At 36.7% G+C, this 26,100-nt stretch overlaps 1 protein-coding gene across 3 annotated transcripts in view; it reads right to left on the bottom strand.

The window, feature by feature from the left end:
- slc7a9 (solute carrier family 7 member 9) overlaps positions 1-25,239 on the bottom strand; it is a 53,104-nt gene extending 27,865 nt beyond the window's left edge. Inside the window, exons 1-10 of one of the 3 annotated variants that reach the window (XM_069901796.1) lie at positions 25,162-25,239; positions 24,255-24,432; positions 19,421-19,580; positions 17,967-18,108; positions 11,766-11,913; positions 9,408-9,650; positions 8,537-8,662; positions 7,348-7,447; positions 3,850-3,894; positions 1,486-1,609 (exon numbers count right to left, since the gene is read on the bottom strand). In XM_069901796.1, the coding sequence (XP_069757897.1) occupies positions 1,486-1,609; positions 3,850-3,894; positions 7,348-7,447; positions 8,537-8,662; positions 9,408-9,650; positions 11,766-11,913; positions 17,967-18,065 (885 nt within the window). In that variant the 5' untranslated portion in view covers positions 18,066-18,108; positions 19,421-19,580; positions 24,255-24,432; positions 25,162-25,239. Of the gene's footprint in view, positions 1-1,485; positions 1,610-3,849; positions 3,895-7,347; positions 7,448-8,536; positions 8,663-9,407; positions 9,651-11,765; positions 11,914-17,966; positions 18,109-19,420; positions 19,581-23,901; positions 24,184-24,254; positions 25,059-25,161 lie in introns of those variants that run through there. The other 2 variants (XM_069901795.1, XM_069901794.1) reach the window with 2 other exon arrangements.
- Positions 25,240-26,100: the final 861 nt, after the last annotated feature.

A 26,100-nucleotide genomic window follows, 5' to 3' on the forward strand; every position in this document is an offset into this window, starting at 1 on the left:
GATCTTCTTAGGGACCAATTTTGTCCCTTACTATCCCTTTACTCTTAACACTCCTGTAGAAACCCTTTGGGTTTACCTTCACTTTAGCTGCCAAAGCCACCTCATGACTTTTTTGCCTTCCTGATTTCCTTCTTAAGTATTTTCTTACATGTTCTTTACTCTTCTAGTACCTCATTTGCTCCTTGTTGCCTATATTTGTTATACACTTCTCTCTTTATCTGAACCAGATTGCTACTATCCCTTGAAAAACCAAGGTTCTCTATGCCTGCTAAGTTTGCCTTTAACTCTGACTAGAACATGCCAATCTTCACTCTCAAAATCTTGCCTTTGAAGGCCTTCCATTTATTGAACACATCCTTGCCAGAAAACAAATTATTCCAATCCACTCTTCCTAGATCCTTTCTCATTTCCACAGAATCAGCCTTTCTTTCAATTCGAGGACCAGACCTATCCTTATCCATAATTAACTTGAAACGAATGACATTATGGTCACTGGACCCATAATGTTCACCTACACACACTTCTGTCTCCTGACCTGTCTGGTTCCCTAGTTGGAGATCAAGTATTGCATCATCTCTCATTGGTAGCTTTAGATATTGATTTAGAAAACTTTCCTGAACACATTTAACAAACTCCAAGCCACTCAGCCCTTTTACAGTATGTGAGTCCGTGTCAATGTGGAAAGATAAAATCTCCTACTACCACAACTTTCTGTTTCTTACATCAGTCTGCTATCTCTCCACAGATTTGCTCCTCCAATTCGCTCTATTGGGCTCTGACTATAATATAACCCTTTCAGTGTGGTCACACCTTTCCTGTTCCTCAGCTCCACCCATATGGCTTCTGTAGATGAACACTCTGGGCTGACCTGCCTAAGCACAACTGTGATATTTTCCCTGACAAGCAATGCCATTCCTCCCCCTTTCATCCTTCCCCCTCTATCACATCTGAAACCACATAACCCCAGAACATTGAGCTGCCAGTCCAGCCCCTCCTGCAACTGTCTTACTAAAAGCAATAATGTCGTAATCCCACGTGCCAATCCATGCCCTAAGATCATCTGTCTTTCCGACAATACTTCTTGTATTGAAATAAATACATCTGAGAACATTTCTATCACATACAAACCTTTGATTTCTGCCTATACATGGAGTCCTTGCATGACCCTTATCCTCCTCTACCTCACAATCAGCTCTAACACTGATTTCCACCGCCTGCTAATCTATACTTTATACTTTATTGATTTTTTTCTCTATATTGCAGTTTGTTTATATTTCTTTATTTGTTTACAAGTGTACATTGAGTACAAGTTTTTTGCCCTACCAATAAGAGACAATTCTGCCTTGCAGGGAGGGAAAAAGAATCTCAGGGTTGGATGTAATGTCTTTTATGCACTCTGAAAATAAATCTGAACATTTCCTCAGATTTCAGGAATTATAAGATTTCATAATTTGAAAGTTAATCAGTAATTAAAGGGGTACTTACCACAGCAACAGCAGGCGATTGCAATAGTTCAGTAGGAGTCATCACAGTGAAGTACGCAATGTTAATCAGGATGTAACAAATAGTAACTAAAGGAATACCGATAATGATGGAGAGCGGTAAATCTCTGTCAAATAAAGATCAGTGCTCATTACAATCACAAGATTTCAGAACAAAAGTCTGCTCCACCATTCTAATCAGGAGATGATCCATCCTTCCACTTCCTGGCTTTCTCCCCATAACCCTTGATACCCTGACTAATCAAATACTTATCAATCTCTGCCTTAAATACATACAATGACCCCACATCCACAGCCACCTGTGGCAACGTTCCACAGACTCAATACCCTCTGACTAAAGAAATTTATCTGCCCTTTTATCCTGAAATTATGCCCTCTTGTCCTAGACTTCCCTTTTCCTGTGCATCTGTACAATGCACTTATGGATATGACAATAAATTATCAAATCATAGCATTTGTATCATCTAATAAACTCTCAGTGTATGCATTGAACTAAATGGTAAGCAACAATATTCCAAACTGCCTCATCATTTACTTTAAACCTAAAAACTGAAGTTTAAAACAAAAATCTGCGTGAGTTTCCTTCCTTTAAAAACAATTTGCATTGAAGTAATGCCCTAAATTGTACTGAAGAAAAACATCAAGTTCTGAAACATAACCTTTACTCCAAAGTTAAATAAAGAGCAAGAACACTTTACTACAACGAGCTGTGTATGACAACAGGGCATCAGTGAGATTATACCAAGTTTTAGTTTTCCGATTTCAGAGAGTTTAATCTGGAGACAATGAAGCCAAGTTTCACTAAATTCATTCTTGAATGAGAGAATAAATACATTCAAATACAAATAAGCCCAATGTGCACATACTCTCTGGAAATTTAGTAAAATGAGAAGTGATTGAATTGAATCATTATTGACAAGGCTGGATGCTGTGAAGATGTTATTTCCTGGTGAGAACAATTTGGATTAGCCATTGAACAGTGAGATGAGGAGTGATTTCTTCTCTCAGAGGGTTGTGAATTTTTAGAATTCTCTACCTGGACGGCTGTGTTGCTGAATGAGTACATTAAATATACTGGAAAGTCAAATTTGATGAGTTTTTTTTTGAACAGGGTAAGCATTTATTCAAATGCTTCTTCTACCTATTATGCTACAGAACATAGATAATGTTGAAATATTTCAATTTAACCTTGTCCATTTGTGTGAACCATGTTATGCTTAAATGAATGTTGTTTTATTATACAGTTATCTGTTTGTAAAAGAAACTCTGCCCTACTTGATCAGGTTTGATTCACTCATCAACTTGGAAAGACTGGAAATTTGATTTTATTTTTCATTTCTATGTTGAACAAAATTTCTTCCTAGAACTAGTAGTTCTTCTTAACATAGTATTTTCTTTACAGAAAGCCAAGAAGGATAAAATGGCATTTAATAACATCTTATTGTGAGATATCCCAAAGTATTTCATAACTTTTGAAATGAAAATAATGGTTACTGTTGGTGTCCAGACAAATATTGATGGTATACTGCAGTGTAACCCTATTGGCGAGTACTAGTCAGAAGTTGCATCACCTACCAATCAAGGTGGGACTCTGCCCACCCATTACTGTACACCTAGCCAATGGCCCCTTTCATCACCTAGTGATTACCTGAGTTGGACCCTCCAGCTTACTTTTCTATAAAGTCCACCATTGGAGTAGCTCTTCCATTTTTGCCCTTTGGTCCAGAGCTGAACCCTCCTCCCCTCTAGTTGTGAACTGTGGAAAATGCTGGTAAGGTGTACACTACACAGGGCTCGGGGGTGTTGTACATTAGTGTTGTAGTTAGAATCTGAGCTGTGCCCAAATAAGACAAGGAATGGCAGGTAACATGTTGTAGTCCTTGGTTGTTATAAATCTGTATAAACATTTGCTATTATCGGTAATCATTGCATCTGATGTGACTGGGTTGCACTGTACTTGTTTGAGTGCAATCAGTGCTAGTATTGGTAGTGTTAAGTCTAACGTGACTGATTATACTGTGCTTTGTGGTTGAGAGTACTGGTGGATGTTATTCCTGTTGCGATTACCTTGCATGTGTTTCAATAAAGATCCTTCCTGTGGTCAGCTTGGGTCCAGACTCATTGCTCATTGAACCACCAAACTTGTGCCTCTTTCCACATAACATACACACACACACACACACATTCCACAAGTTGAAGATGACATTGATGTCCTACTGCTGTTGATGTGATCATAAATTACAGTCTCATATTTTCTCGTGGTTTTGTGGCATTGAATTTCTTTTAAAAAAGGTGTTCAAATGCTGTTTACCATTTTTATTGTTAAAACTGTAAGATTTAATTTTACCTGTATGGATTCTTCAGTTCCTCTGTGATAAAATTGAGCTGATTCCTAGATGTAATCGCAATATAAATTATTTAACATCAATTCACATTAGTTTCCTGTTTCAGTCTGTTTCAATATTTTTGATTGCTTCTAATTGTTTCAAGAGATCAAAGTATCTTGAATTGATAGCAATATTCATTTAAATATGTATTTTAGTCTACAGTACAAACAGATTGTCCTTTAATTTAACCTGGTATATGCCTGTATGTGGAGAAGATCAAAGAACATAACAAATTGGAGCAGAAGTAGGCCATTCGACCCATCGAGACTGCTCTGCCATTTAATAAAATCAGGGTTGTTGTGGCCGTGGACTCAGCTCCACCTACCTGCCTTTACCCTGTATCACTTAATTCCCGTACTTTACCCTGTAACACTTAATTCCCGTACTTTGCAAAAATCTTTTCTATCAGCATTTTAAATATATTCAAAGCTCCCCTGGGCATTGGCAGAGAATTCCAGATTCACCTTTCTCTGAGAAAAGCATTTCCTCCTCATTTCCATCCTAAATCTATTCCCACAAATCTCGAGGCGATGTCCAGACTTCTAGTCTCAAAGAAGTGGACACAATTTTCCAGCCTCCATCTTATTACCTCTTTCATAATTTTATGTTTCTACAAGATTCCCTCTCATTCTTCTGAATTCCAATGAGTACAGTTGCAAGAGACTCAATCTCTCTGCAGAGGCTAACCCCTGGTGAACTTCCTCTTCACCTCCTTCAAAGCCAGTATGTCTTTTTTAAGTAAGGAGACCAGAACTACAGACAATACTCCAGGTATAGCCTTAGCAGTACCATGTACAGTTGCAGCAGAACCTCCCTGCCCTTGAATACCATTCCTCTTGCAATGAAGGTCAACATTTTATTTGCTTTCTTGATAACCTGTTGCACCTGTAAACTAACCTTTTGCATTCCCAATTCTCTCTGCACAATAACATGATGCAAACTTTCACAATTTAAATAATAATCAGACATATTTTCTCTTCTAAGATGGATGACCTCATATTACTAACATTGTACTCCATCTAGCAGATCCTTGCCCACTCACTTAACCTATCTGTATTTTTCTGCAAACTCTGCAAAATTTGCTTTTCCACCCAATTTTGTATCATCACCAAACTTCAATACACAACACTCTGACCCCTCTTCCAAATCATCAACGTACATTTTGAACAGTTGTGGGCCTTGCAACGACCCCTGCAGCAGTCCTCCCACCACTGATTCCATATATCCAATTCCTATCTCGTCCTTTGAAGTCTCCCTTGTTCAGGCAAAATATACTGGTTTTAGATTGAACCACTGCACCTTCATTTGCATGAGAAATTCAATCATACTGTGATCACTCCATCATAAATTTGACCTAGTTCATTGCATAGGACCAGACTCAAGATAGCATGTCCCCTTGCAAGTTCAGCAACAACTGCTCAAGAAAACCATCTTGGATGTATACCGAAAAGTCCTCTTCAAGATTGCTTTGACCAACCTGATGACCCCATCATCCTGGTCACAACCTATTCTTACTACTACCTTCATGCGGAAGGTACAGGAGCCAAAGACCAACACCCCTAGGTTCAAGAATAGTTTCTTTCCAACAGTTTTGAGGCTCTTGAACCTCCTCTTGTTGCATGTATCCAAGACTGCTCTGACATCACAAAAAGATTGTCTTCACTCTTGCTAAGTCACTTTATTTGCATAATATATTTATCATCTATTTTGTATTTATCATCTCTTTAATTAATTGTATTATTATAGTTATTTCTGCAGTTTTTTGTTTATAAAGTATGTATTTATCTGCAGCAAGAAAGAATTTTGGTGCCTAGGTACATCGTATGATGTATATGACAAACTTATTAAGCCTGCAGCTGACGTGGACATTGCCCCTCCATAAATCTTCGTCCGCGAAGCCAAGCCAAAGAAGAAGAAAAAGAAAGAAAGATTATAATTATCCCAACTCCCTCACCTTCCTGATTAACCTTCTAAAATTACCCAATATCCCCAGATATTTAATTCCCAATTATCTCCACCTTGCAACCACAGTTCTGCAATGGCCACTAAATCATACCCATTGGTACTGATTTGTGCCACAAATTATTTGATCTTGTTTCAAATGCTATGGCAGTCAGATAAAGTGCCTTTGCATTCATTGTCTTTTTAGTATTGAGTAATGTTTATGTCTTTTGCATTTGACTCTTCTGTATTCCACTCTTACTAACCTTAGCTTTGGACTCCATGATGCTTCCCTCTGGGCTGCTGCCTGGATTTCCAACCCGCTGCCATATTATTTTAAATGCTCCACGTCAGCTCTAGCAAACAATCTCCCTGTGACATTGATCCCAGCCCTGCTCAGATGTAGTAATAGTCCTATCTCCCTCAGAACCAGTTGCAATGCCCCAGGTGTCGGAAACACTCCCTCCTGCAACACTGCCACCTATTCATTCTAACTCTTTACATTGTAATCTCCACCCAGTAATAGCTCTACCACTCTTTTTTCTGCCCTCACGTACAGAGAGCTACATCTTGATTTTGGCTACTGCCACCTTCCCCTGATAAGACATCTCCCCCAATAGTTCTAAATATCTGATTCATTGAGGTTCATTGTTAGTTCCAAGGATAAAAAGGCAGCCTTACTGTAATTAAATAGTTTAAACCCCCTAAACTCATATTCCACCATAAGCAATCCCTCTGCCATATGTGCTCTGTGATTAGTGATTGCTTAAGGTGATATGTGAGTGGGAAGGGAAGGTTGAGAACCACTGCTCTAGACCCAATTGTTACTGAAATATTTTGCTTGAGAAAAATTGTCATTGGCCCATTTCCTTTGGAGTTATGAAACAGTGCACGAGTCAATTAGATACAATTAAAACAGTGGTTAAACTTTTTTCTTTCCACTCATATACCACCTTAAGCTATCCCTTACTTTTGGCATAGAGATTGCCAAAATTAGTGGAATGTGAGTTTAGGGGGAAGCTTGAAAACCACTGGGTTAGATTAATAGTTATTGGAGTTTAGAAGAGTAAATAGCATTCAACTAGAAAGACGCAAGATTCTGACAGAGATTAAACAGAGTTGCTTTGGAGAAGATTTCTCCTTCAATGAGGAATCTGGAAGTAAAGGGTATTGATTCAGAACAAAGGTATGACCATTTAAGATAATTTTGAACTAAAAATTTCTTCTCTCAGAGGATCGGGGATCTTTGAAATACTCTACCCCAGTATTACGTGGGACCTCAATCACTGAACCTATTCAAAAGATAGAAAGGAATATTTTTGAACCAGAGTACAGGCACCAGCTGCTGGAAATTGGGAAAGAAAGAGTCAAAGTGAGGATCAAGTCACTAACAATGTTACTGAATTACAAAGCAGGTTTGAAAACCTGATTATGGTCTATGCTCACTACCATTTCTTATGTTATCTACAAAATTATCCACTGAATTATGCTAAAATATGACAATGGAAGCCTCTTACCATCCATCATAAGCCCAGAGTCCATTATAAAATGCCAAACCAATAGAACCAAAGGAAGTTTGAGATCCATCAAACGAATTTTTAAAGTTCTGGGTATTTCCTGTAAAGATGAATAGTACATTCCATTGTCAAATGCTGCACTCAATTGGTCCAAACATGTAATTTGCAGAATCACTCTTAATGTTGCATTGAATTATTTCAGAAATGACTATAACCACAAGCCCACTGTCACCCATAATCAGCAATGGGCCATGGACCCAACATTGCATCAGCTTCATCCTCATAGCATGAGAATGTCTTATTTCCTCATTGAAGAGGAAAGTAAAAATCTTGTACTGCCACTGGAAACAGATAAAAGACTTTTAGATTCTTAGCCAGCAATTTAAAAAAATTACTACCTGAGTATTTATCTCGTAATTGCTGTAGACCTAACTGCACTCAATGTTTTGAAATCATTTGAAATATTTATACAAAGATCTCAGAAATTTCTAATTTAGAAAGTATTGGATGATCATTTGTAATGCAACCAACGATATCAACTAGACTATCTTCGTGCAATACCAACAACATCTGTATGTTGTATTTGAGAATGAACTCTCATAGATGGACTGCAAAAAGATACAGATTTTCAATGATTGCACAAGTTGATAGTAGATCATGTAAAATATCGATGAGTGCAAATTTACTTCAAGACGTGAATGACTGCAAATTTATGTAGGCAGTTTTGAATCGTTAGGCAAAGAGAAACAGTTTTTCCAACTAAATAGATTAGAAATATATAATTTTTCTTTAGTGACATTAGAAAAACAAAAGAAATTTTTACTTAAAATTTCAACAATTAAAGTCATGACAGTATTTGCATATTGGACTATTTTGCTCTGTATTGTACCTAATTACCTTTGAGATTTTATTGCAGGTCCATAGTGAATATTTAGCAATACGGTTCCTGGAGTTTAAAGCAATCTACATCTTGGGCAATTACTTTTAAAAGCATAAGGTTCACAATCATTTAATCAATCATTAACTGACACTTCCCTGTCGTACTGGACTCTGGATAACCAAATTCATCATTAACCCTTGCATTTAGAAAATGCTACCGAGGTTGATTTGAAAACAGAAGGATAACTAAACACAACACATGACCATCAAAGAATGTGCACATTTGGCTATTATTTGTAGCTGATCCCACCTTGTGCCAGTAGAACAAGTCCAGCCACAATGATGACAGCAACTATCAGCAGCTTAGCAACCGTTAAAAAGTTCTGAACGTAGTTTGCGAGCTTGACACTCAGGGCGTTCACCAATGTTATTAAAACTATAAAAGTGAAAATAAAAAACTTTCAATCATTCGAAAAGTGGTCAAATTTCTCCTAAAATTACAATACAATATTTTTAATGGCAAAACATAAAATACACATTCCTTCACCCTTAAAAAAAACTTTAAAAAGCATAGCATGGAAGATCTATATGTTTCCCTGGTGGAACTAAAGCATTTTTAAAATGTATAAACACGGATCTCTCTTTAGCGCCCGCCATTTTACCAATAGCGTACGTACGCCTGTGAAACTGCACCTACAGTTTCAAGTCTCCTGCTCTTCAAGTGGAACTCACACTGCAACTCACAAGATACAAGAAATGAAATGATCCTAAGCTAAAAAAAATACACGGAGAGAATGAACAAACTCCTTACAGACAGGGTGGGATTCGAACTCTGGTTCCGATCACTGCCAAAAGGTGTGGCGCAAACCACGAGGCCAACCGTGCCGCCCTTTTGTATTTGTATTGCTCAAAAGAAAGTGATAGGTTTTCTGCACCATTATTCATGATCCTTTGGTTCCAAACATCCATCTTACACTTCATTTTATTTTAAAGAGAAGAGCAAATATGGCATGCTTTAAGAGGTTATTCTATCTGAATTACAAAATTATGAAAACTATTGGGAAATCTCAATTTCAAATTACTTTCAAACTACAATGTTCAATGTAATCACTTTAGCCAATACTTATTTATTGGTGGTTTACCAAAACATTTGTTTAAAAATTTCCTCTGTGTGAACTTACTAATAGCAACTGCAGCAAGGCATTTGATGACAATCTGTGGGGGTACACAGCCAGGGTAGAATGGAGCTGCTGCGTATTCTGCAAAACTCAGACAAATTATAGCAAATGAAGAGGGCTTGACTACAATTATAGACATCCAGGAGTACAGGAATGCAAGAATTGGGCCAAAGGCTTCCAAGAGATATGAATATTCCCCTCCTGACTGAGTGATCATTGTTCCCAAGTCGACATAGCACAGAGCACCTAGAAAATAGGAAAAGTAACCATCACTTCATGACATTATTATCTACAAGAGAATTCCAGGTAAATTCATAAAATGTGCTTCACTGTCTCAAAATGAGGAATCAACTATCCAGGACTGAGATGAGAAGAAATTTCTTCATTCAAAGGGTGGTAAATATTTGGAAGTCTCTCCCCAAAGGTTCAGTTGAGTATTTTCAATATAATGATTGAATCAAAGGAAATGGGGTCCTGCAGGAAAGTGGAGCAGAGGTAAAAGATTGGCCATATTCCTATTGAATATCAGAGCAGAGATAAAGGGATCAAATGATCCAGTCCTCTTCCATTTCTTATATTCAAAGATTGAGAATTTAAGTCTTGGTAGCTCTACTGATTACTACAGCACATTTATAATATTTTAATTGCTGTAAGGTGGATCCATTTTGTGCTTTTGTTTATTTGTGTGAGTGTAATATGATTTATTTTTAATTTGTGCAGAGATATAATCATCTTGTTCATGGAGTGTGTGTCATAGGATTCTAATGGTCCTATTGATGGCATTGTTAGAATAGTTGGAATAAATGTACAGTATGTACCTAGTGCAACTTTAACATAGCACCCTGATCAAATTTATCCCCACTGGTGGTTTTTTACCAACTGAACTGGAAAAAGCTTTTAAGAAGGCACCCACAGTGTGCTGAATATGTGGATGCAAGTGTACTCAAGTTTTGTTTTGAATGTCCAGGGTCACTATTCACTTTAGCTACAAAGTTGGTCATGGACCAAAACTAAACACAACCTGTTGGAGGAACTTAATGGATCAAGCAGTATCAATGGGAGAAAAAGAATTGTCACCCTTTATCAAGTCTGGGGAGAGCATGGGTTCATTGGGATTTTTGAGCTATTAGAAGACTGCATAGGTTAATTATACTCATTTTTTTCTTGTGCCTTTACAATTTTATGCACATGAGAAACTGGTGCTGGAAGTTTAAAAATTTTGTTTGAGGGTTTTTTGGACTTGGAAATAAATAATTAAATTATTCCAATTTTTCTATATATATTTTACATTCTATCTTTGTGTATATGTGTGATTATTAAGTGCTGTATAATATGTGTAGCGTCAAGTTTATTATTATCTGATTGTACAAGTACAACCCGACAAAACAGTGTTCTCTGGTCCTCAGTGCAAAACATGCAGACATACAACCAGACATAACTTACATACAGACAAACAATACATATGCAGGACAAGTATTTCACGTTGAAGAATTTAATCTATATAAATAAATATTGTTTCGTGAATATGTGTTCAACATTCTTGCCATGTGTGCATTGTAATCCAGAGAAATGCTGTTTTGTCTGATTGTATATTTCCAGTTAGATGATGATAAACTTGAACTGAAGAGTTCATTCTTGGTTAAACAGCGTTCTCTGGTCCTCAGTGCAAAACATGCAGACATACAACCAGACATAACTTACATACAGACAAACAATACATATGCAGGACAAGTATTTCACGTTGAAGAATTTAATCTATACAAATAAATATTGTTTCGTGAATATGTGTTCAACATTCTTGCCATGTGTGCATTGTAATCCAGAGAAATGCTGTTTTGTCTGATTGTATATTTCCAGTTAGATGATGATAAACTTGAACTGAAGAGTTCATTCTTGGTTACAATAAAGTTTTTCATATTTCTTAACTTTGTAGACATTTACATCTATAGGAGGTACAAACTCTTAAATCATACAACTTACCAAATGCTTAATAGCTGTTAGCATTATTTTCTTCACCTGTTGATCTATAACAAATAGATCTATAACAAATGTTTTGACATTGAATAAAACATTAGAAGGAATATGAGCAAAGTGTTTTTCATCCACATATACTGGGGGTCTGGATCTTGTTTCCCAAATGTCAACTGCCAAGGCATTTTTAAAATATATTTGGATTATTCCTTAGACCTGAAGTCCAAATGTCTGGGTAAAGAAAAGGAACTAACCCAGACAGCTTTCATTTTAAAATGCCACAGACATAATGGGCAAAATGATCTCATTTTCCAATCTGTGAATTTCTATGATTCCATTAGAAATCTTGTGTTCCAAAACAAATTTAAACAAAATGTCACCCGTTCTTACCTACTGTTGCTAGGATTCCACAAGCTGTCCAGATAATCAAACAAGGTCCCACTGCTCCAGTGTTGGACAAAACTGACTTAGGTGATATAAAAATTCCAGAGCCAATCATAGTTCCTACAATGAGACTGATACCACTGATCAGGCCAACCTTTGGATGAAGAAAGAGGAAAAAAAACTTTAACAACAGAACAAGAGTGAAAGCTATTTCACACATTTTGTACACATTTAGGTTTCTTGAAGTAGGAAATATTTAAAATTGCCATGGAATTCACAGCACAATTACAGCAAGAATCCATGAAAATGTTAAGTATATTTGTTTAACACAATTATAAAACCAAGGATCTTTTGCAAAGAATAAAAACAGCATTCTCATATGGTTTACTGATTTCATAAATCCATGCATATCATTTTGATGTTTTTCCATTTAGGGTATATGTGTAGATTAAATATTATTTGATAAATTTCTGCCCAATTCATAAAATATTACGAGCAATTTCACAGTTTAACATCATTTGGAAATTTTAAAAATTATTTTCTTTCCTGGCAGGAGAAATCTGAGAAACAATATGATGGGGGTCTTTAGGGCAAATAATGTTTTGACTTGTGGCAGATTCCAGAATGAGAGATCCCAAAAATGACAGAACCGTGGAACTCACCTGACATGAGATGATATAAAATAATGGAAAATAATAAAATAGGGGAAGCTTAAGGAAGTCAAATTCTTGTAGGACATCTGGAGTAAATGACAGGGACCTAAGAAATACTAATTTTGAGGGACCTTGAGGTGCAAATCCACAGCTCACAGGAAGTGGTGACATGGGGTAGTACAGAATGTCTTGATAAACTGATACGCTGATATAAGAATTGTGATCTCATGCTGCAGCTGTACAAAATATTGGTTAGACTGTACTCGGAACATTGTGTACACAACAGGGAGGATATGGCAGCAATAGCAAAGAGAATAATGCAGAAGAGATTTACAAAAATGCTGCTTGGAATAGAGGATTGCCCAGGTTGCATTTATAAACATAAGAATTGCAGGTGACTTTAAAGAGGTTTACAAAATTTTGAGATGCAAAGCTAGAATAAATCAGTGGTTTTCAACCTTTTTTCCCCCCACTCACATACCACCTTCAGTAATCCCTTACTAACTACAGAGCACCTAAGGAATTATTGAAGGTGGTTTGTGAGTGGGGAAAAAAAGGCTGAGAACCACTGGAATAGATAGTGCTTATTTCCCCAGAGCAGGCAAGCCTGGAATCAGAGTAAGTGAAAATTTTTTCACAGAGAGTGATAGAGGGAGGCACAATAACAATGTTTAAAAGACATGGTGGCTGGGGAAATTTGATGAGAAATTGATAGAGGCAGATGGGCATAATCTAGTTGAATGAGGCACTATGGTCAGAATGGATGAAGATTCACTTGGACAGTAAACAAGGGTCATTCACCTGAAACATTTAACCCACAGATGCCACCTAACCTTATATTTCCAGCATTTACTGGTTTTATTTTATATTTCTAGCATTTACAGCTTTTTTTCCAAGTTTACACAAGTCACAATTTCAAAGGGAACCAAATCATTCTGGTGGTTTCATGGCTATTACAGAGAGTGTTTTTTTTTTAAAAAAAATGTCTGATTGATTAACTACAGTATAATCTCACTTTTGCTAAATGGGCATTGATTGTTGAGTATATTCTGTAAATATTTTAGTGCCAATGAACTAGGACACAATTGATTTAGATTCTGATCCAAAATAATGATGGAAAAGCACTGCAGGCCATGCAGCATCTGTGGTGAGAGATGTAGAGTCCAATAATCTTTCATTGGAATTGGAAACATTTGGAAATAAATAAAGGGAAGTTTCAAACTCTATAACCTGAGTTTTACCCAACTCTTATAACAATTTATAACAAAACAAGAAATTAGGAGTTATAAATTTATTGCTTCATTTAGATTGTGTATCACACCTTCCATATATACTGTCAATACTTTTATTATTATTATACATTACTTTAAAATCATAAATTGTTGTTCTGTAAAACTCTAAAAATACCCTTTATATTTTAAGAACAGCACCTCATAATCCACCTAGGTAGTCAATGGCATGGATGTTGAATTTTCCACCCCATTGTAACAACACCCCCTGTGCTACCTTCTCCCTCATTCCACTTTGCTCTTCCCCAAATGACCCCCTGCCTCAACACCCATTTTAATTTCCCTCTACTCCCTCCTTCAGATACTCATCATTCCTTCCTTAACTGGCTTCATTTCTCTTACTCATTCCTTACTCATCTTCTTCCAGCATTGTTCTCTTGTGTTTCCAATTATCACCTTCCAGCCTCTTTTTTCAGGGCCAGATTAACATAGAGGTGAAAGTAGCATATACTTTGGTCCCCACATTTTAAAGAGCCCCTGTGTTTATGACAGTACTATGAATTATGAACTTAAACATTTTTGATCTGATCTTTGTGCAGAAGCTATGAGAAACCACTCTGATAGTCTGCGTTAATAGCCCAGATGAAAGAGTGATAATTGGCATTTTTAGAATTACTGGCCAAATTATTATACACTTTCATAAAGGACATAACATGCCACTTAAGGGGGGAGAGGGGGCACCACTGTCCTCGCCTTGTCCGATCACCTCACTCGTAGCCCTGGCTGTCTGTCGCCCTCCTTCCCCCCAAATATCTAACTCCTGATGCAGCAGCAGGGGTGCAGTGCTGCCGGAGTTCACCGGAATGCCACTCCAGCATCTTATCAGCCACTCACAGAGAAGGCATAATGCAGGACCAATGGCCATTTTTGTTACCCATAATCCCCCATGCAGCTGGAATCGCTCTGCCAGTGTTTTGTCTGGCTGCATCATTGTGTGGCATGGTAGCTGTAAATGGTCAGACAGGAAGTCAATTCCTGTCTGAGAAGATCACTTGGGTCCCCCTTTTTTCTATTGACAACATTCACTGGGAGTGGTACTTAAATAAAGCCCAAAGAATTATTGAGGCCCCTTTCTATCCATCACACAGTATTTGTCCTTCACCATCCGGAAGGAGGTACAGGAGCATCAAAATCAGGAATGCCAGGCTTGGATATAGCTTTGTCCTGCAGGCTGCCAGATTGATGTATCCTGCAAATGAGTAAATTATTCCAAAATATTAATACATATTTATTTTATATTATATGTGATTATTATGTGCTGTATATTATGTGTATCTATGTGTGAGCTCCTTGGTCTGGAGAAATGCTGTTTCATCTGATTGTATGTGTGCAGTCAGATGAAAACTTGAACATTGAATTAAAAAATAATCAAGATTATCTGTCTGCAATCTGATCATTGTAAAGCTTTTTCTGTTGGATTAAAATCAGTCCAATTCAATTTGCAGAGAATTACGTACTATAGTTCTACAGTGCTTTTGTGACTGTACTTAAGTGGTATATTATTGCATCCATTTAGAAATTTGATTCAGACATGGCAAATTTGTGCTGTACATTTGACTTTTCTTATTAGAGTGATGGAGAATGAGAGGTGACTTAATAGAGATGTATAAGGTTATGCAAGACACGAGTCATAGATGGGGTGGACAGCTAGCACCTTTTTCCCAGGGAAGCAATCACCAGTACCAGATGACATCGGTTTAAGGTATGCGGAAGAATAGTCAGAGGTATTTCTTTAAAAAAAACAGGAGATGAATATAAGAAATAGGAGAGGGGTAGGCCATTCAATGTGATCATGGCTGATCTGAGGCTAGGCTCATCTCCACCTACCTTCCTTTTCCCCATATCCCTTAATTCCCTTACTATGTAAAAATCTATTCAACCTTGTCTTAAATATATTTACTGAGAAGGCCTCCACTGCTTCAATGAGCAGCGAATTCTACAGATCCAGCACCCTCTGGGAAAAGAAGTTCCTCCTCATCTCTGCTCAAAATTTACTACCCTGAATCTTGAGGCTATGTCCCCTAATTCTGGTCTCCCCTACAAATGGAAAGAACTTACTTCCTCAACCTTATCTATGCTTTTCATAATTTTATATGTATCCATAAGATCCCCTCCCATTGTTCTGAGGCATTTATTTATTTTTTACACAGAGAGAGAGAGAGAGAGAGAGAGATATGGGTGCCTGAAATGCATTGCTGGGGGTGGTGGTGGAGGCTGGTACAATAGGAACATTTAAAAGATCTGGATATTTTTTTTAAAAAATGAAGGGTTCCAGGCTGTGAAGGAAGGAAGTGTGAAAATGATGTGGAGTAGGTTTATATAACTCGGCACAACATTGTGGGCTGAAGGGCCTGTTCTGTGTTCTAAAGGAAGTGCTAAATAAAGTTATTAAAAAATAATATGTTAAAATGTATTTATTTGGACAAAATAAACAAATTGTTTTGAGCAAACACTGCAGAAACTAGGGTCTTTGACAAGGAGCAACTGAAAGATCCCATTTGAATAAGAAAATTTACATAGAGTAATTTCAAAATTATTTTTTTTTAAACTTTGACATATATCCCGGTAGTAGGCCCTTCTGGCCCATGAGCCCGTGCCACCCAATTACACCCAATTGACATCCAACCCCAGTATGTTTTGAACAGTGGGAGGAAACTGGAGCCCCTGGGGAAAACCCACATAGACAGGGGGTACATACAAACTTACAGACAAGCACAGGATTCGAACCCCAGCCCTGATTGCTGGTGCTGTAACAGCATTGTGCTAACTGCTAACCATTTTCAGAATTTTGAGCAAAACATGACAATGTCATTAAAAAGATGGGTTTTGACAGATAGTTATCAATACCATGGTTTTCTGGATTTAATAGAATAAGCCCAATTTAAAATCTTTAGATTTAGACCACAAGACAATATGATATAGAAATGGAAATAGACCATTTGGCCCATTCATTTTGTCCTGCAATTCCATCATGGCTGATTTACTATCCTTTTCAACCCCATTTTTCTTCCTTTTCCCCATAACCCTTGATTCCCTTCCTAATCAAGAACATACCTACCTCCATCTTAAATATACCCAATAATTTGACCTCTGGAGCATTGCAATAATGAATTCCACGAATTCACCATCCTCTGGGAAAAGAAGTTCCTCCTCATCTCTATTCTAAAGGGATCTATTTGTATTCTGAAGCTGTTTCCTCTGGTCCCAGATACCCCACCAATAGGAAACATCCTCTCCACCTCCACTCTATCCATTGCCTTTCAGTATTTGATAGGTTTCAATGAGATCCACCTTCATTGAAAACATCTGCAAATACAGTCCAAGAGTCATCAAACACACTTCATTCCCCTTCATTCCAGGGATCATTCCTCTGGACCCTCTTCAATACCAACACATCAGGAGATCAGGAGCCCAAAACTGTTCACAATACCAATGCCTTACAAAGCTTCAACATTATATCTCTCAAAATGAATGTTAGCATTGCATTTGCCTTCCTTGCCTATATGCAGGTTAACTTTTAGGGCATCTTGCACGAGGACTCCCAAGTCCTTCTGCACCTCTGATTTCTGAACTTGCTGCCCGTTTAGAAAATAGTCTAGTGCATGATCTTACCCATCTGTATCCCATCTGCCATTTCCTTGCCCAGTCTCCTTCTGTAGACTCAGTGCTTTCTCAACACAACCTGTCCTTCCTCCTACCTTTGCATCATCCTCAAACTTGGTCACAAAGCCACCATCTCTATCATCCAAATCATTGCATATAATGGGAAAAGAAGTGCTCACAGCAGAGCCTATGGAATGCCACTGGTCACTGGCAGCCAACTACAAAAGGCTCCTTTTATCCCCACTTTCTGCCTCCTGCCAGTCAGCCAATCTTCTATCTATGCTAATATCTTGCTTATCTTGCTTAGCGGCCTCAATTGCGATACCTTGTCAAAGGCTTTCTTAAAACGTATTAATTATTCAAGATTCAATTGGATAGGATGACATTTTCTTGTAATGAAGGTTATTTAATATGAAAATAAGATCTTATTTTACTGTACTGAAAACATGAGATGGAAATTGATACAAAAAGTGAATAATTTTGAATAAGGTACCACACCATTATATTCATATTTTATATTCTTCAATCAACATTATTTGTATATCAACACTTGTGTAAAACAGGTTTGATTAGCTTAAAATAGTAAATTTTGCTGAAATTATGCAATATTCTAAATAAACTTGGAACACTTCTCTGAGAATTATTGGGAACACCAGACTTGCCTGTTTTTGTAAAGCCACATTTTTTGGTTCAGTCACTTTGGCATCAGACTCTGTTTTGATAGTTTCTAAGTTCCTTTGCTTCAGATTTGTCTCATCCATTGCGTCTGGTTTTTTTTTAGCTCCACAAAAATTACTGATATACCTGTAAGGTTACATTTCTGTCAGTTAACACAAAGCAACCAACTTAAAAAGATTATAGTCATTGCTATTCAAGCACGAGTAAATTTATATTGCATGAAAAAAGAACAGCTGAAAATGCATTGATCAGACCACAGTTTGGGGTCTATTTCTTGTGAATGGTCTGAGAGATTAGTCATTTGATTTTTTTTTTTCATTTCAGGAACAGCCAACTTCACTGAATCGATCAGTATTTTCTGAAAACCCGAACCTTCTATCTAAAGCACTCACTGAAGTTCTTCAAAAACTGTGGCTGTTAAAATAAAAAGACAATAGGAAATAGAAATTCACTGCAATAATAAAGATTTAACCTTTTCCTGGTTCACAACAGAACTTCCATTTGGCCAGTGGGTAATGGGGCTATTTTCATTAATAGCGAAGGATAGGTTCAATTAAAGTATTTTATGGACAGCATGGGAAGATGTGATAGAAAGAATGAGTATTGTTTGAAAGAGCATATCTGAGAGCAGACAAGGAACAAGAATGAAGTACTAGAATACTTGCATCATAATAACCACATAATTTGTTTTATTGATGGGGAATACATATTGTCTCAAGCAGCCATTCTCAATGTGGGCTACAGCACATTTGAGGAAGGCCATGGACTGAAATCTTAAAATATTTTTAATGTTTTTTTTATGTAGTCGGTAGGAGAGAAGAAACTGATTAAACATGACTGCTTCACAGGGAAGGAAGCCTATAAACATTGAGCAGAGTCCTAAAGAGGGTCATAGTCAAATAATGGTTTGAGAATGGCTGGTCAAGAAATAGCGAGAAGGATTTTGCAGCATTTCAAATTAGTGCCACGGAATTTTATACGTTGGACAGACAGGTTAGAGAAGATAAGCATCAAAGAGCTCTCTCAAACTTCAACCCTACTCAACCTCTGGGTTGAAAGTGAAGTTTGAACTTGCTACCTCAGTATCTTTGAGTTGGGAAATGTAACTAAAATATATAGGGCTAAATTTGAAATACTTCTTTTAAACATAGCAAAGTTATCCTAATTCTATCACTGCTAATTTGAACAACAGCATCACAAGTGTACTATACAGCTCAAAATTGCATTTCTAATTGAAAACTCTTATATCTTTGGAAACAGAAAGATTGATAAAACAAATGGAAACTATTATCTGGTGGTTTATTTACATTATTCTGATAGTTATTTTCACATTATCATGAATGTTTGAAATATTTGTTCAGAAGACAATATTTTACTTTGTTCATCTCAATTGAGTCTATTCCCTCATTTTATCTCTCTCACACACACAGACACTTACTTTGTTTGAGAAAGATTCTCCTTTTTTTAATTCACTCAGGGGATGTGGTCCTCACAAACTGAGCCAGCATTTAATTGTCCATTCCTAATTACCATCGTGAACGTGGTGGTGAGTTGCCTTCTTAAACTGCAGTCATTGAGGTGTTGATATACCAACAAAACTGTGAAAGAGGGAATTTCAGGATTTTTCATTACAAAATAACCATTCATTTCCTTTTTGTTAAATTGATTTTAATATTACAACATACATTTAATCTAAAATATCTCTTTACAACTAACCTTTCCCTGGACCCTTATAAAGGAAGGATCAAATTCATAATCAGTCCTGAGTATTGAAATCCATAAACAAGTCTTATTCTAAATTATTTGCTTTGTTTTAGCACTCCCTTTTCTTCAGCTCCTCCAATGCCTTTTGCATAACACTTCTCAATTTCTTGCCTGTCCAAGTCTTCAACCTCCTGCATCTAAAAATTGCCACATTGCCCAGAACAGTAAACTGTCAACTGGGGGTAATCCAACAACACAACATACATACTCAAGCAAAAATTCTTGAGAATTTGGTGCACTTTATCTAACCCTGGTAACATGTGTGTGGATAAGATCCCTGACTGAGGTGAAAGAGCCAGAATTAAGTCAAGAAAATTGCAATGTGAAACATCAATTGTGATATAGAATTATGCAATCACATTTACTTTTCTGATGGAACCACACACTGGTGCCTTCTCTCTTCTGTAGATTGATCTTTCACTTCACGATCAAGGTGGTTAGTCACAATTAGTGCTGATGTCTCTCAAACAGTGTAGATTGTTTCAAACCTACTGATTCATGTTAAGAGATATTCAGGTCCAATAGAATATTGGATGATTGTGATTCATCTTTTACTGCCTTCTACCAGAATAGCAGGCATGGATGGACTCTGGTCTTTGCCTTTATGCTACCTCCTAAGAACACATTATCTTATTTGTTTTAAATTTTTAAACTTAAAGTTTAAATTTAAAAAATTTAATTTAAATTTAGACATACAGCATGGTAACAGGCCATTTCGGCCCATGAGCCCATGCCACCCAACAACACCCAATTAACCTATACCCAATTAACCTAAAACTGGGAGAAAATGAGAGCCCCTAGGGAAAACTCACACAGGCAAGGGGAGAACAAACAATCTCCTTACAGACAGCTTGGGATTCGAACCCCGATCCCGATCGCTGGTGCTGTAAAGTCGTTGCGTTAATCGCGACATCAACCATGCCACCCTACTCTGTTTTACTCTAATGGAGATAATGCTTGCCTATTCTTAACTTCTACCGTCCAGAGAACCATCGCAGCAAGGAGTAGAGGAGGAAACAGAACAAAGTGAAGGGAGGAAAATTTAGGAAGACATCAAGGGTAATTTAAAAAAAAAATTTGTGGGTGCCTGAATGCCTTTCCAGGGGTGGTAGTGGATGCTGAAGCATAAGGGGCACTTTAGAGAAAAATAGAGCATTACGAGGTCAGAAGGGTTTAGTTTGTTTTTGGTAGAAATATAGAGGTTGGCACAACATCAAGGGACAAAGGGCCTGAACTGTGCTGCAGTGAAAATACTGAAAATTCACACAAAGGAACAAAGAAAACACTTCTTCCTTGTGACAATGTTGATGTCAATACTGAAAATGAGGAAGTTGCTCCAGTCAAACCACCAATAAGTTCTCTGGAGATAATAAACAGTGTCAAAAGGTCTTCCTGATAACTTCTCTGGAATAACATGGTCTTTGCAGTTCTTGCCATCAAAAGTAATGTTTGTCATGATGGCGTCAGAGAAGGTGCAAAGGAGACTTATTAGGAGTTGCTTGGGATGCAGCACTTCAGCTATGAGGAGACCCTGGAGAGGATAGGATTGTTTTTTTTTGGAGGAAAGAGAAGGGAGACCTGATTCAGGTGAACAAAATTTTGAAGGGTCATCAATGAGATAAATAGTGAGGAACTCTTGAGGTGCAAAAAATTTGGAGATTTTTTCAAGGTTGAAATCTGGAACTCACAGACGTGAGGTTGGTGGAGGCAAATAATCTCACAACCCTTCAATATTTAGATAAACAGTTGAATCACCCTGGCAATAGAAGGCTCCATATTAAATATTGGGATATAATACTTGACAGTAGACTCAGAAGCAGTGGCTGAGGTCTTAGAATCAGAGACGTACAGCACAGAAAATGGCCCAACACATCGATGCCAACATTTTGAAAAAAATAAGGTCACTCCATTTGCCCACATTAGGTCCATTTTCTGACAATTCTTTCCCAATTATGTGTTTATATAAATGACTCTTATAATGTCTCTGACTTCACCACCTCCTCTGGCAGCAAGTTCCAGACATCAACCACTTTGTGTAAAAAAAACTTACCCTTAAATCTCTCCTAAATCTCCTTTAAATCTCCTTCCTCTTCCCTGTAATCCATGTCCTCTTGTTTTCGATATCTGAGCACTGGAAAAAGATTCTGACCATCCACTCTATGCCTATAATTTTATACACATCAGTCAGGCTACTCCCTCAGCTTCGTTCATTCCAGGGAAAATGACCAACCTATCCAATCTCCCCCACCCCCACCCCCCCAATAACTAAAGCCCTCTAGTCCAGGAAACATCCTGGTGAATTTCCTTTGAACTAACCCCCCTTGCCCAATCAATTCTCACGTTTCCTCTCATCCATAATCCAATAAACACCTTTTGCCTATTGATCTGTACTCCTCCCTCTGCCCTTTCTTCCCTTCTCCCCAGCCTTTTAACTAAGGCACCTTCTTGCTTCCTGATAAGTCTCCTTTGCACCTTGAAGATGGGCTCAGGCCTGAATCATCATTTACATTTCTTTACTTCCTATGGATGCTGCAAGTCTTGCTGAGTTCCTCCAGCATTTCTGTGTTTTTACTACAATTGCAACATTTGCAGACTTTCTTACCACCTATAAAACTGTTCAGAATATTCCTAAATGAAAGTGGCACATATATTTTTCGTACTCTTTTGAAGTTTCTACACTTCCATACTTATGAGGATGGATTTGTAGTATATCCAAGTAGAAGCACTTTAAATCAAATTTAGATTTCATGTTTATTGTCAGAGGACATACATGACATCACATAAAACCCGGAGATTCTTTTTCCTGCAGGTGATACAGAATTACCACTTATTGGTGATGCAAAAAATACTACATAATGTGACACATGTAAACAAATAATATAAACAACTGACTGTCCAATACAGAGAGGGGAAAAAAACAATAAAGTGCAAAAGTAAGAGTCCTTTCAATGAGTCCCTGATTAAATTTATTACCAAGAGGTAATAATGGTAGAAAAGTCTTGAAAAATAATGAAGTAAATAAATATGCTCGCTTTTTCATTTTTGCTGGACGAGAGTAATTGAACTTGAGAGGCATTTTGACTTTTTGATCTCCCTTCCCAAACACTTGAGAAGTAAACAATTTTATATTTGCAGGTATCATTGGGTCTGTTGCATTAAATCAAGGACTACAAATCTGCAACACTGGATGTGCATGAACAGCTGTATGCAAGTAGTCAAGAAAATGGCAGATTTGCAGTGAGTAATAAGATTGTTATTGCAAAATAGCCCCCACCCCTTTTCCTTGGAAATAATATTAGGCTCTTGGTTGATGATGTTAGTGTTGATTATTGCTAAAGTTGCCATAGTAAGTTTTAAAATGAATACAGATGCTGGTCTAGCGAGTCTGGGTCTTGATGGGTTCAAGGTTAGATTTCCAGGTCTGGCCAAGAGTATGCTATTTTAAAGGTTGCCAAACTGTTTTAATTCACAAGCCAGATGATCCAGTTAAAAATTAAAATATTAAATATTAGTCAGAAAATTATTCTGCAAATGATTTAATTATTTTATTGTAAACTGACAAAGTAAAATTCAATTCTAATTATAAATACTATTACAGCTGGTTTGGTTGCACTGTCTAGTGCATGGGATTCATCTGGGTCAATATGTACACAATTACATTTTTCAAGTAATAACTTTCACCAGGATGTTGTGAGGACTGGAGGACTTAAGTTTTAGGAATAGTCTGGACAGCTGGGATTTTTTAATTCCCTGGCATGGAGGAAGTTGAAGGATTACCTTAACAAGATATATATTAGAACATGAAGGGGCATGAATAAAATTAAAGCCTAGTCTTTTTCTCAGGATATTTGGCTCTAGAATAAGATGCATTTGTTTAAAATGAGAGGAATAAGGTTTTAAAGGGGTCTGGGAGGCATATTTTTCATCCAGAGGATGCTCTGTATCTGGAACAAGCTGCTAGACAAGGTGGGTACAATTATAATTCTAAAAAGACATTTGGACAGGTATGAATAGGAAGGATTTGGTCCAAAAGAAGGCAAATAGGACAAGGCCATAAAACTAACTTGTTCCATACCCTTTGATTCGAATCACAATGAAAATTGTTTATCAGGACTCTGCTCAAGCAATTGAAATATTTCCTAAGTTTCAACTCACCTGGTTTCTCTTGCCAAATCCTACAAATAAGACAACCTCAAGCTTGTATAGCATTTCACTACACTCCCAGAAAGGCTTTCATCCTATTTATAAAAACAGCATTACTTTGTTATTAAGCATTAAGTGAGAGCTCAGTCCAGTACACCATAACCTATGTCACGTTCCCAAACTGGAACAGGACATCTAGATGCAGCCACCACCATGTACAGGAATTTTTTTTTAAATTGCTATCAACAAATTAAAAGTTTCTTTAAACATTGGAGATTGGAGTTAAACTCAGATCCAAGTTGTATTATTTGCCTGTTTCTTTTAAATAACTTGCATTTAAAAATACTTAAAATCACAAATCCTACCTTTGTACCAGAATTGAGCAATCTCTTGGAAACACAAAAAGAATTGTGTTTGGAAATCTGTTTTTCAATGCTTGCTGCAAGATTATAAAAGCTGTAATTCCTGTTTGCCAACTAAGTTTTCAATGAGAGATTTTAGAAATGTTCTTCTGCAATGGTTCATTCCTGCTGACTTTAATTTCTAAATGCAAATTGCGGGTGATAGATTACATATGAAGTAATGATTGAAGTAATGATTAATTAAATTGCACACTGTATCACAGTCATTAAAAAATTATTTTGCTGAATCTCAAGGGTTAAAGTGCAAAATCTCCTCTAATGGTTGATAAATTAATTTGTTTTTTCAAAATTTGAATGCAGTTTTACAAGTCCTGCATTTCATTTCTTAATGCTATTATGGTGTGAAGTTATTGCAATAAATAATGTAGTTAATTATTGAGCTGTGTGAGATACTTGTAGCAAAATAAGAAACTGAATCATTCTTCATTTCAATTTCTTAATGGTAGAAAGACTAGTTGAAAGTGCATATTTAATAACGACGTGAAATTAGACCAGTCGTTCTCCTCTCAGTAACTGGCAAAGCCATGGAAGGTATAACTAGTACACTATCAAGCAACATTTATCCACCAATCACTTTATCCCTGATCTTTTGCTTGAGTTTTGACACTAATTGGTTCCCAAGTATCATTTTAGTCTTAGTCCAATCATGGCACAGATTTCTTGAGATTAAATGAGGATGGTTACGCTTGACATCAAAGCAGCATATGACTGTGTGTGTATGTCTTAGGCATCAAGGGGAAAACATTTCACTGGTTGTTTTTTTTTTAAACTTTATTTAAAGACTTTAATCAAAATACAATTAAACATAAAAAAGTAAAGAACAAATTTTTATATATATAAAAAAACTCACCTACCCTCACACCCCTTCAGCCGCTCCCTTAAGGGGAGACAAATATAAAAACAATAGTTAATATAAAGAATATTTCAAAGTATTTCCAAATTCATCTACTCCAAATAAGATCATATTTTAACAAAAAACATAATAATTCAAGTTCTCAATTCATTATGCCAACGTATTATAATCTCCACATTATCTTTCCAAGTACGAGCTACACATTTTCGTGCTACAGACAGCACGAGACGTACAAATGCAATTTGAAATTTATCCAACCTTAGTCCTTTCAAAGAAACCATATATCCCAACAAAAAAAAATTGATGGATCTAATGCCAATTTAATGTTAAATAATTTTTCCAAAACCAATCTAATTCCTTTCCAAAACAGTTGTACTTTAACACAAGACCAGACAGCATGTAAAAAAAGTTTAGTACATAATCCACATCTAAAACAAGAATCCGAATTACTAAACCCATATGATTTAAATTTCTCTGGAGTCAAATATAACTAATGCAAAAAATTATAATTAACCATTCCATATTGTACATTTGTCACTTTAGTTACCCTCTCATGGCACATTGCCTCCCAATTATCTTTGGGAAAAATATAAGTTAAATCACTTTCCCATTTAAGTCTAGATTTCTCCCAATCTGGTTTATCCATCGCATCTTGTAACAATTGATACATACCCGAAATATAACCTTTCTTGGGTACAGAGGAAATCAAAGACTCAAATTTCGTCAACATGGGTAGATTCATCTCTTTGCCATAATTATCTTTTATCAAAGCTCTAAGTTGATAATACACAAATAAAGAGTTTACAGATAGATCAAATTTCTCCCTCAGTCGGTTAAAGGAAAGAAACTGGCCTTCTTCAAAACAGTCCTAAACTATCCTAATACCCTTAGAATTCCATCTCTTTAAATGATTATTAAACATTGAAAAAGGAATAA

The sequence above is a fragment of the Narcine bancroftii genome, chromosome 10 (genome assembly GCF_036971445.1).
Source record: "Narcine bancroftii isolate sNarBan1 chromosome 10, sNarBan1.hap1, whole genome shotgun sequence".
Lineage (NCBI taxonomy): Eukaryota > Metazoa > Chordata > Chondrichthyes > Torpediniformes > Narcinidae > Narcine > Narcine bancroftii.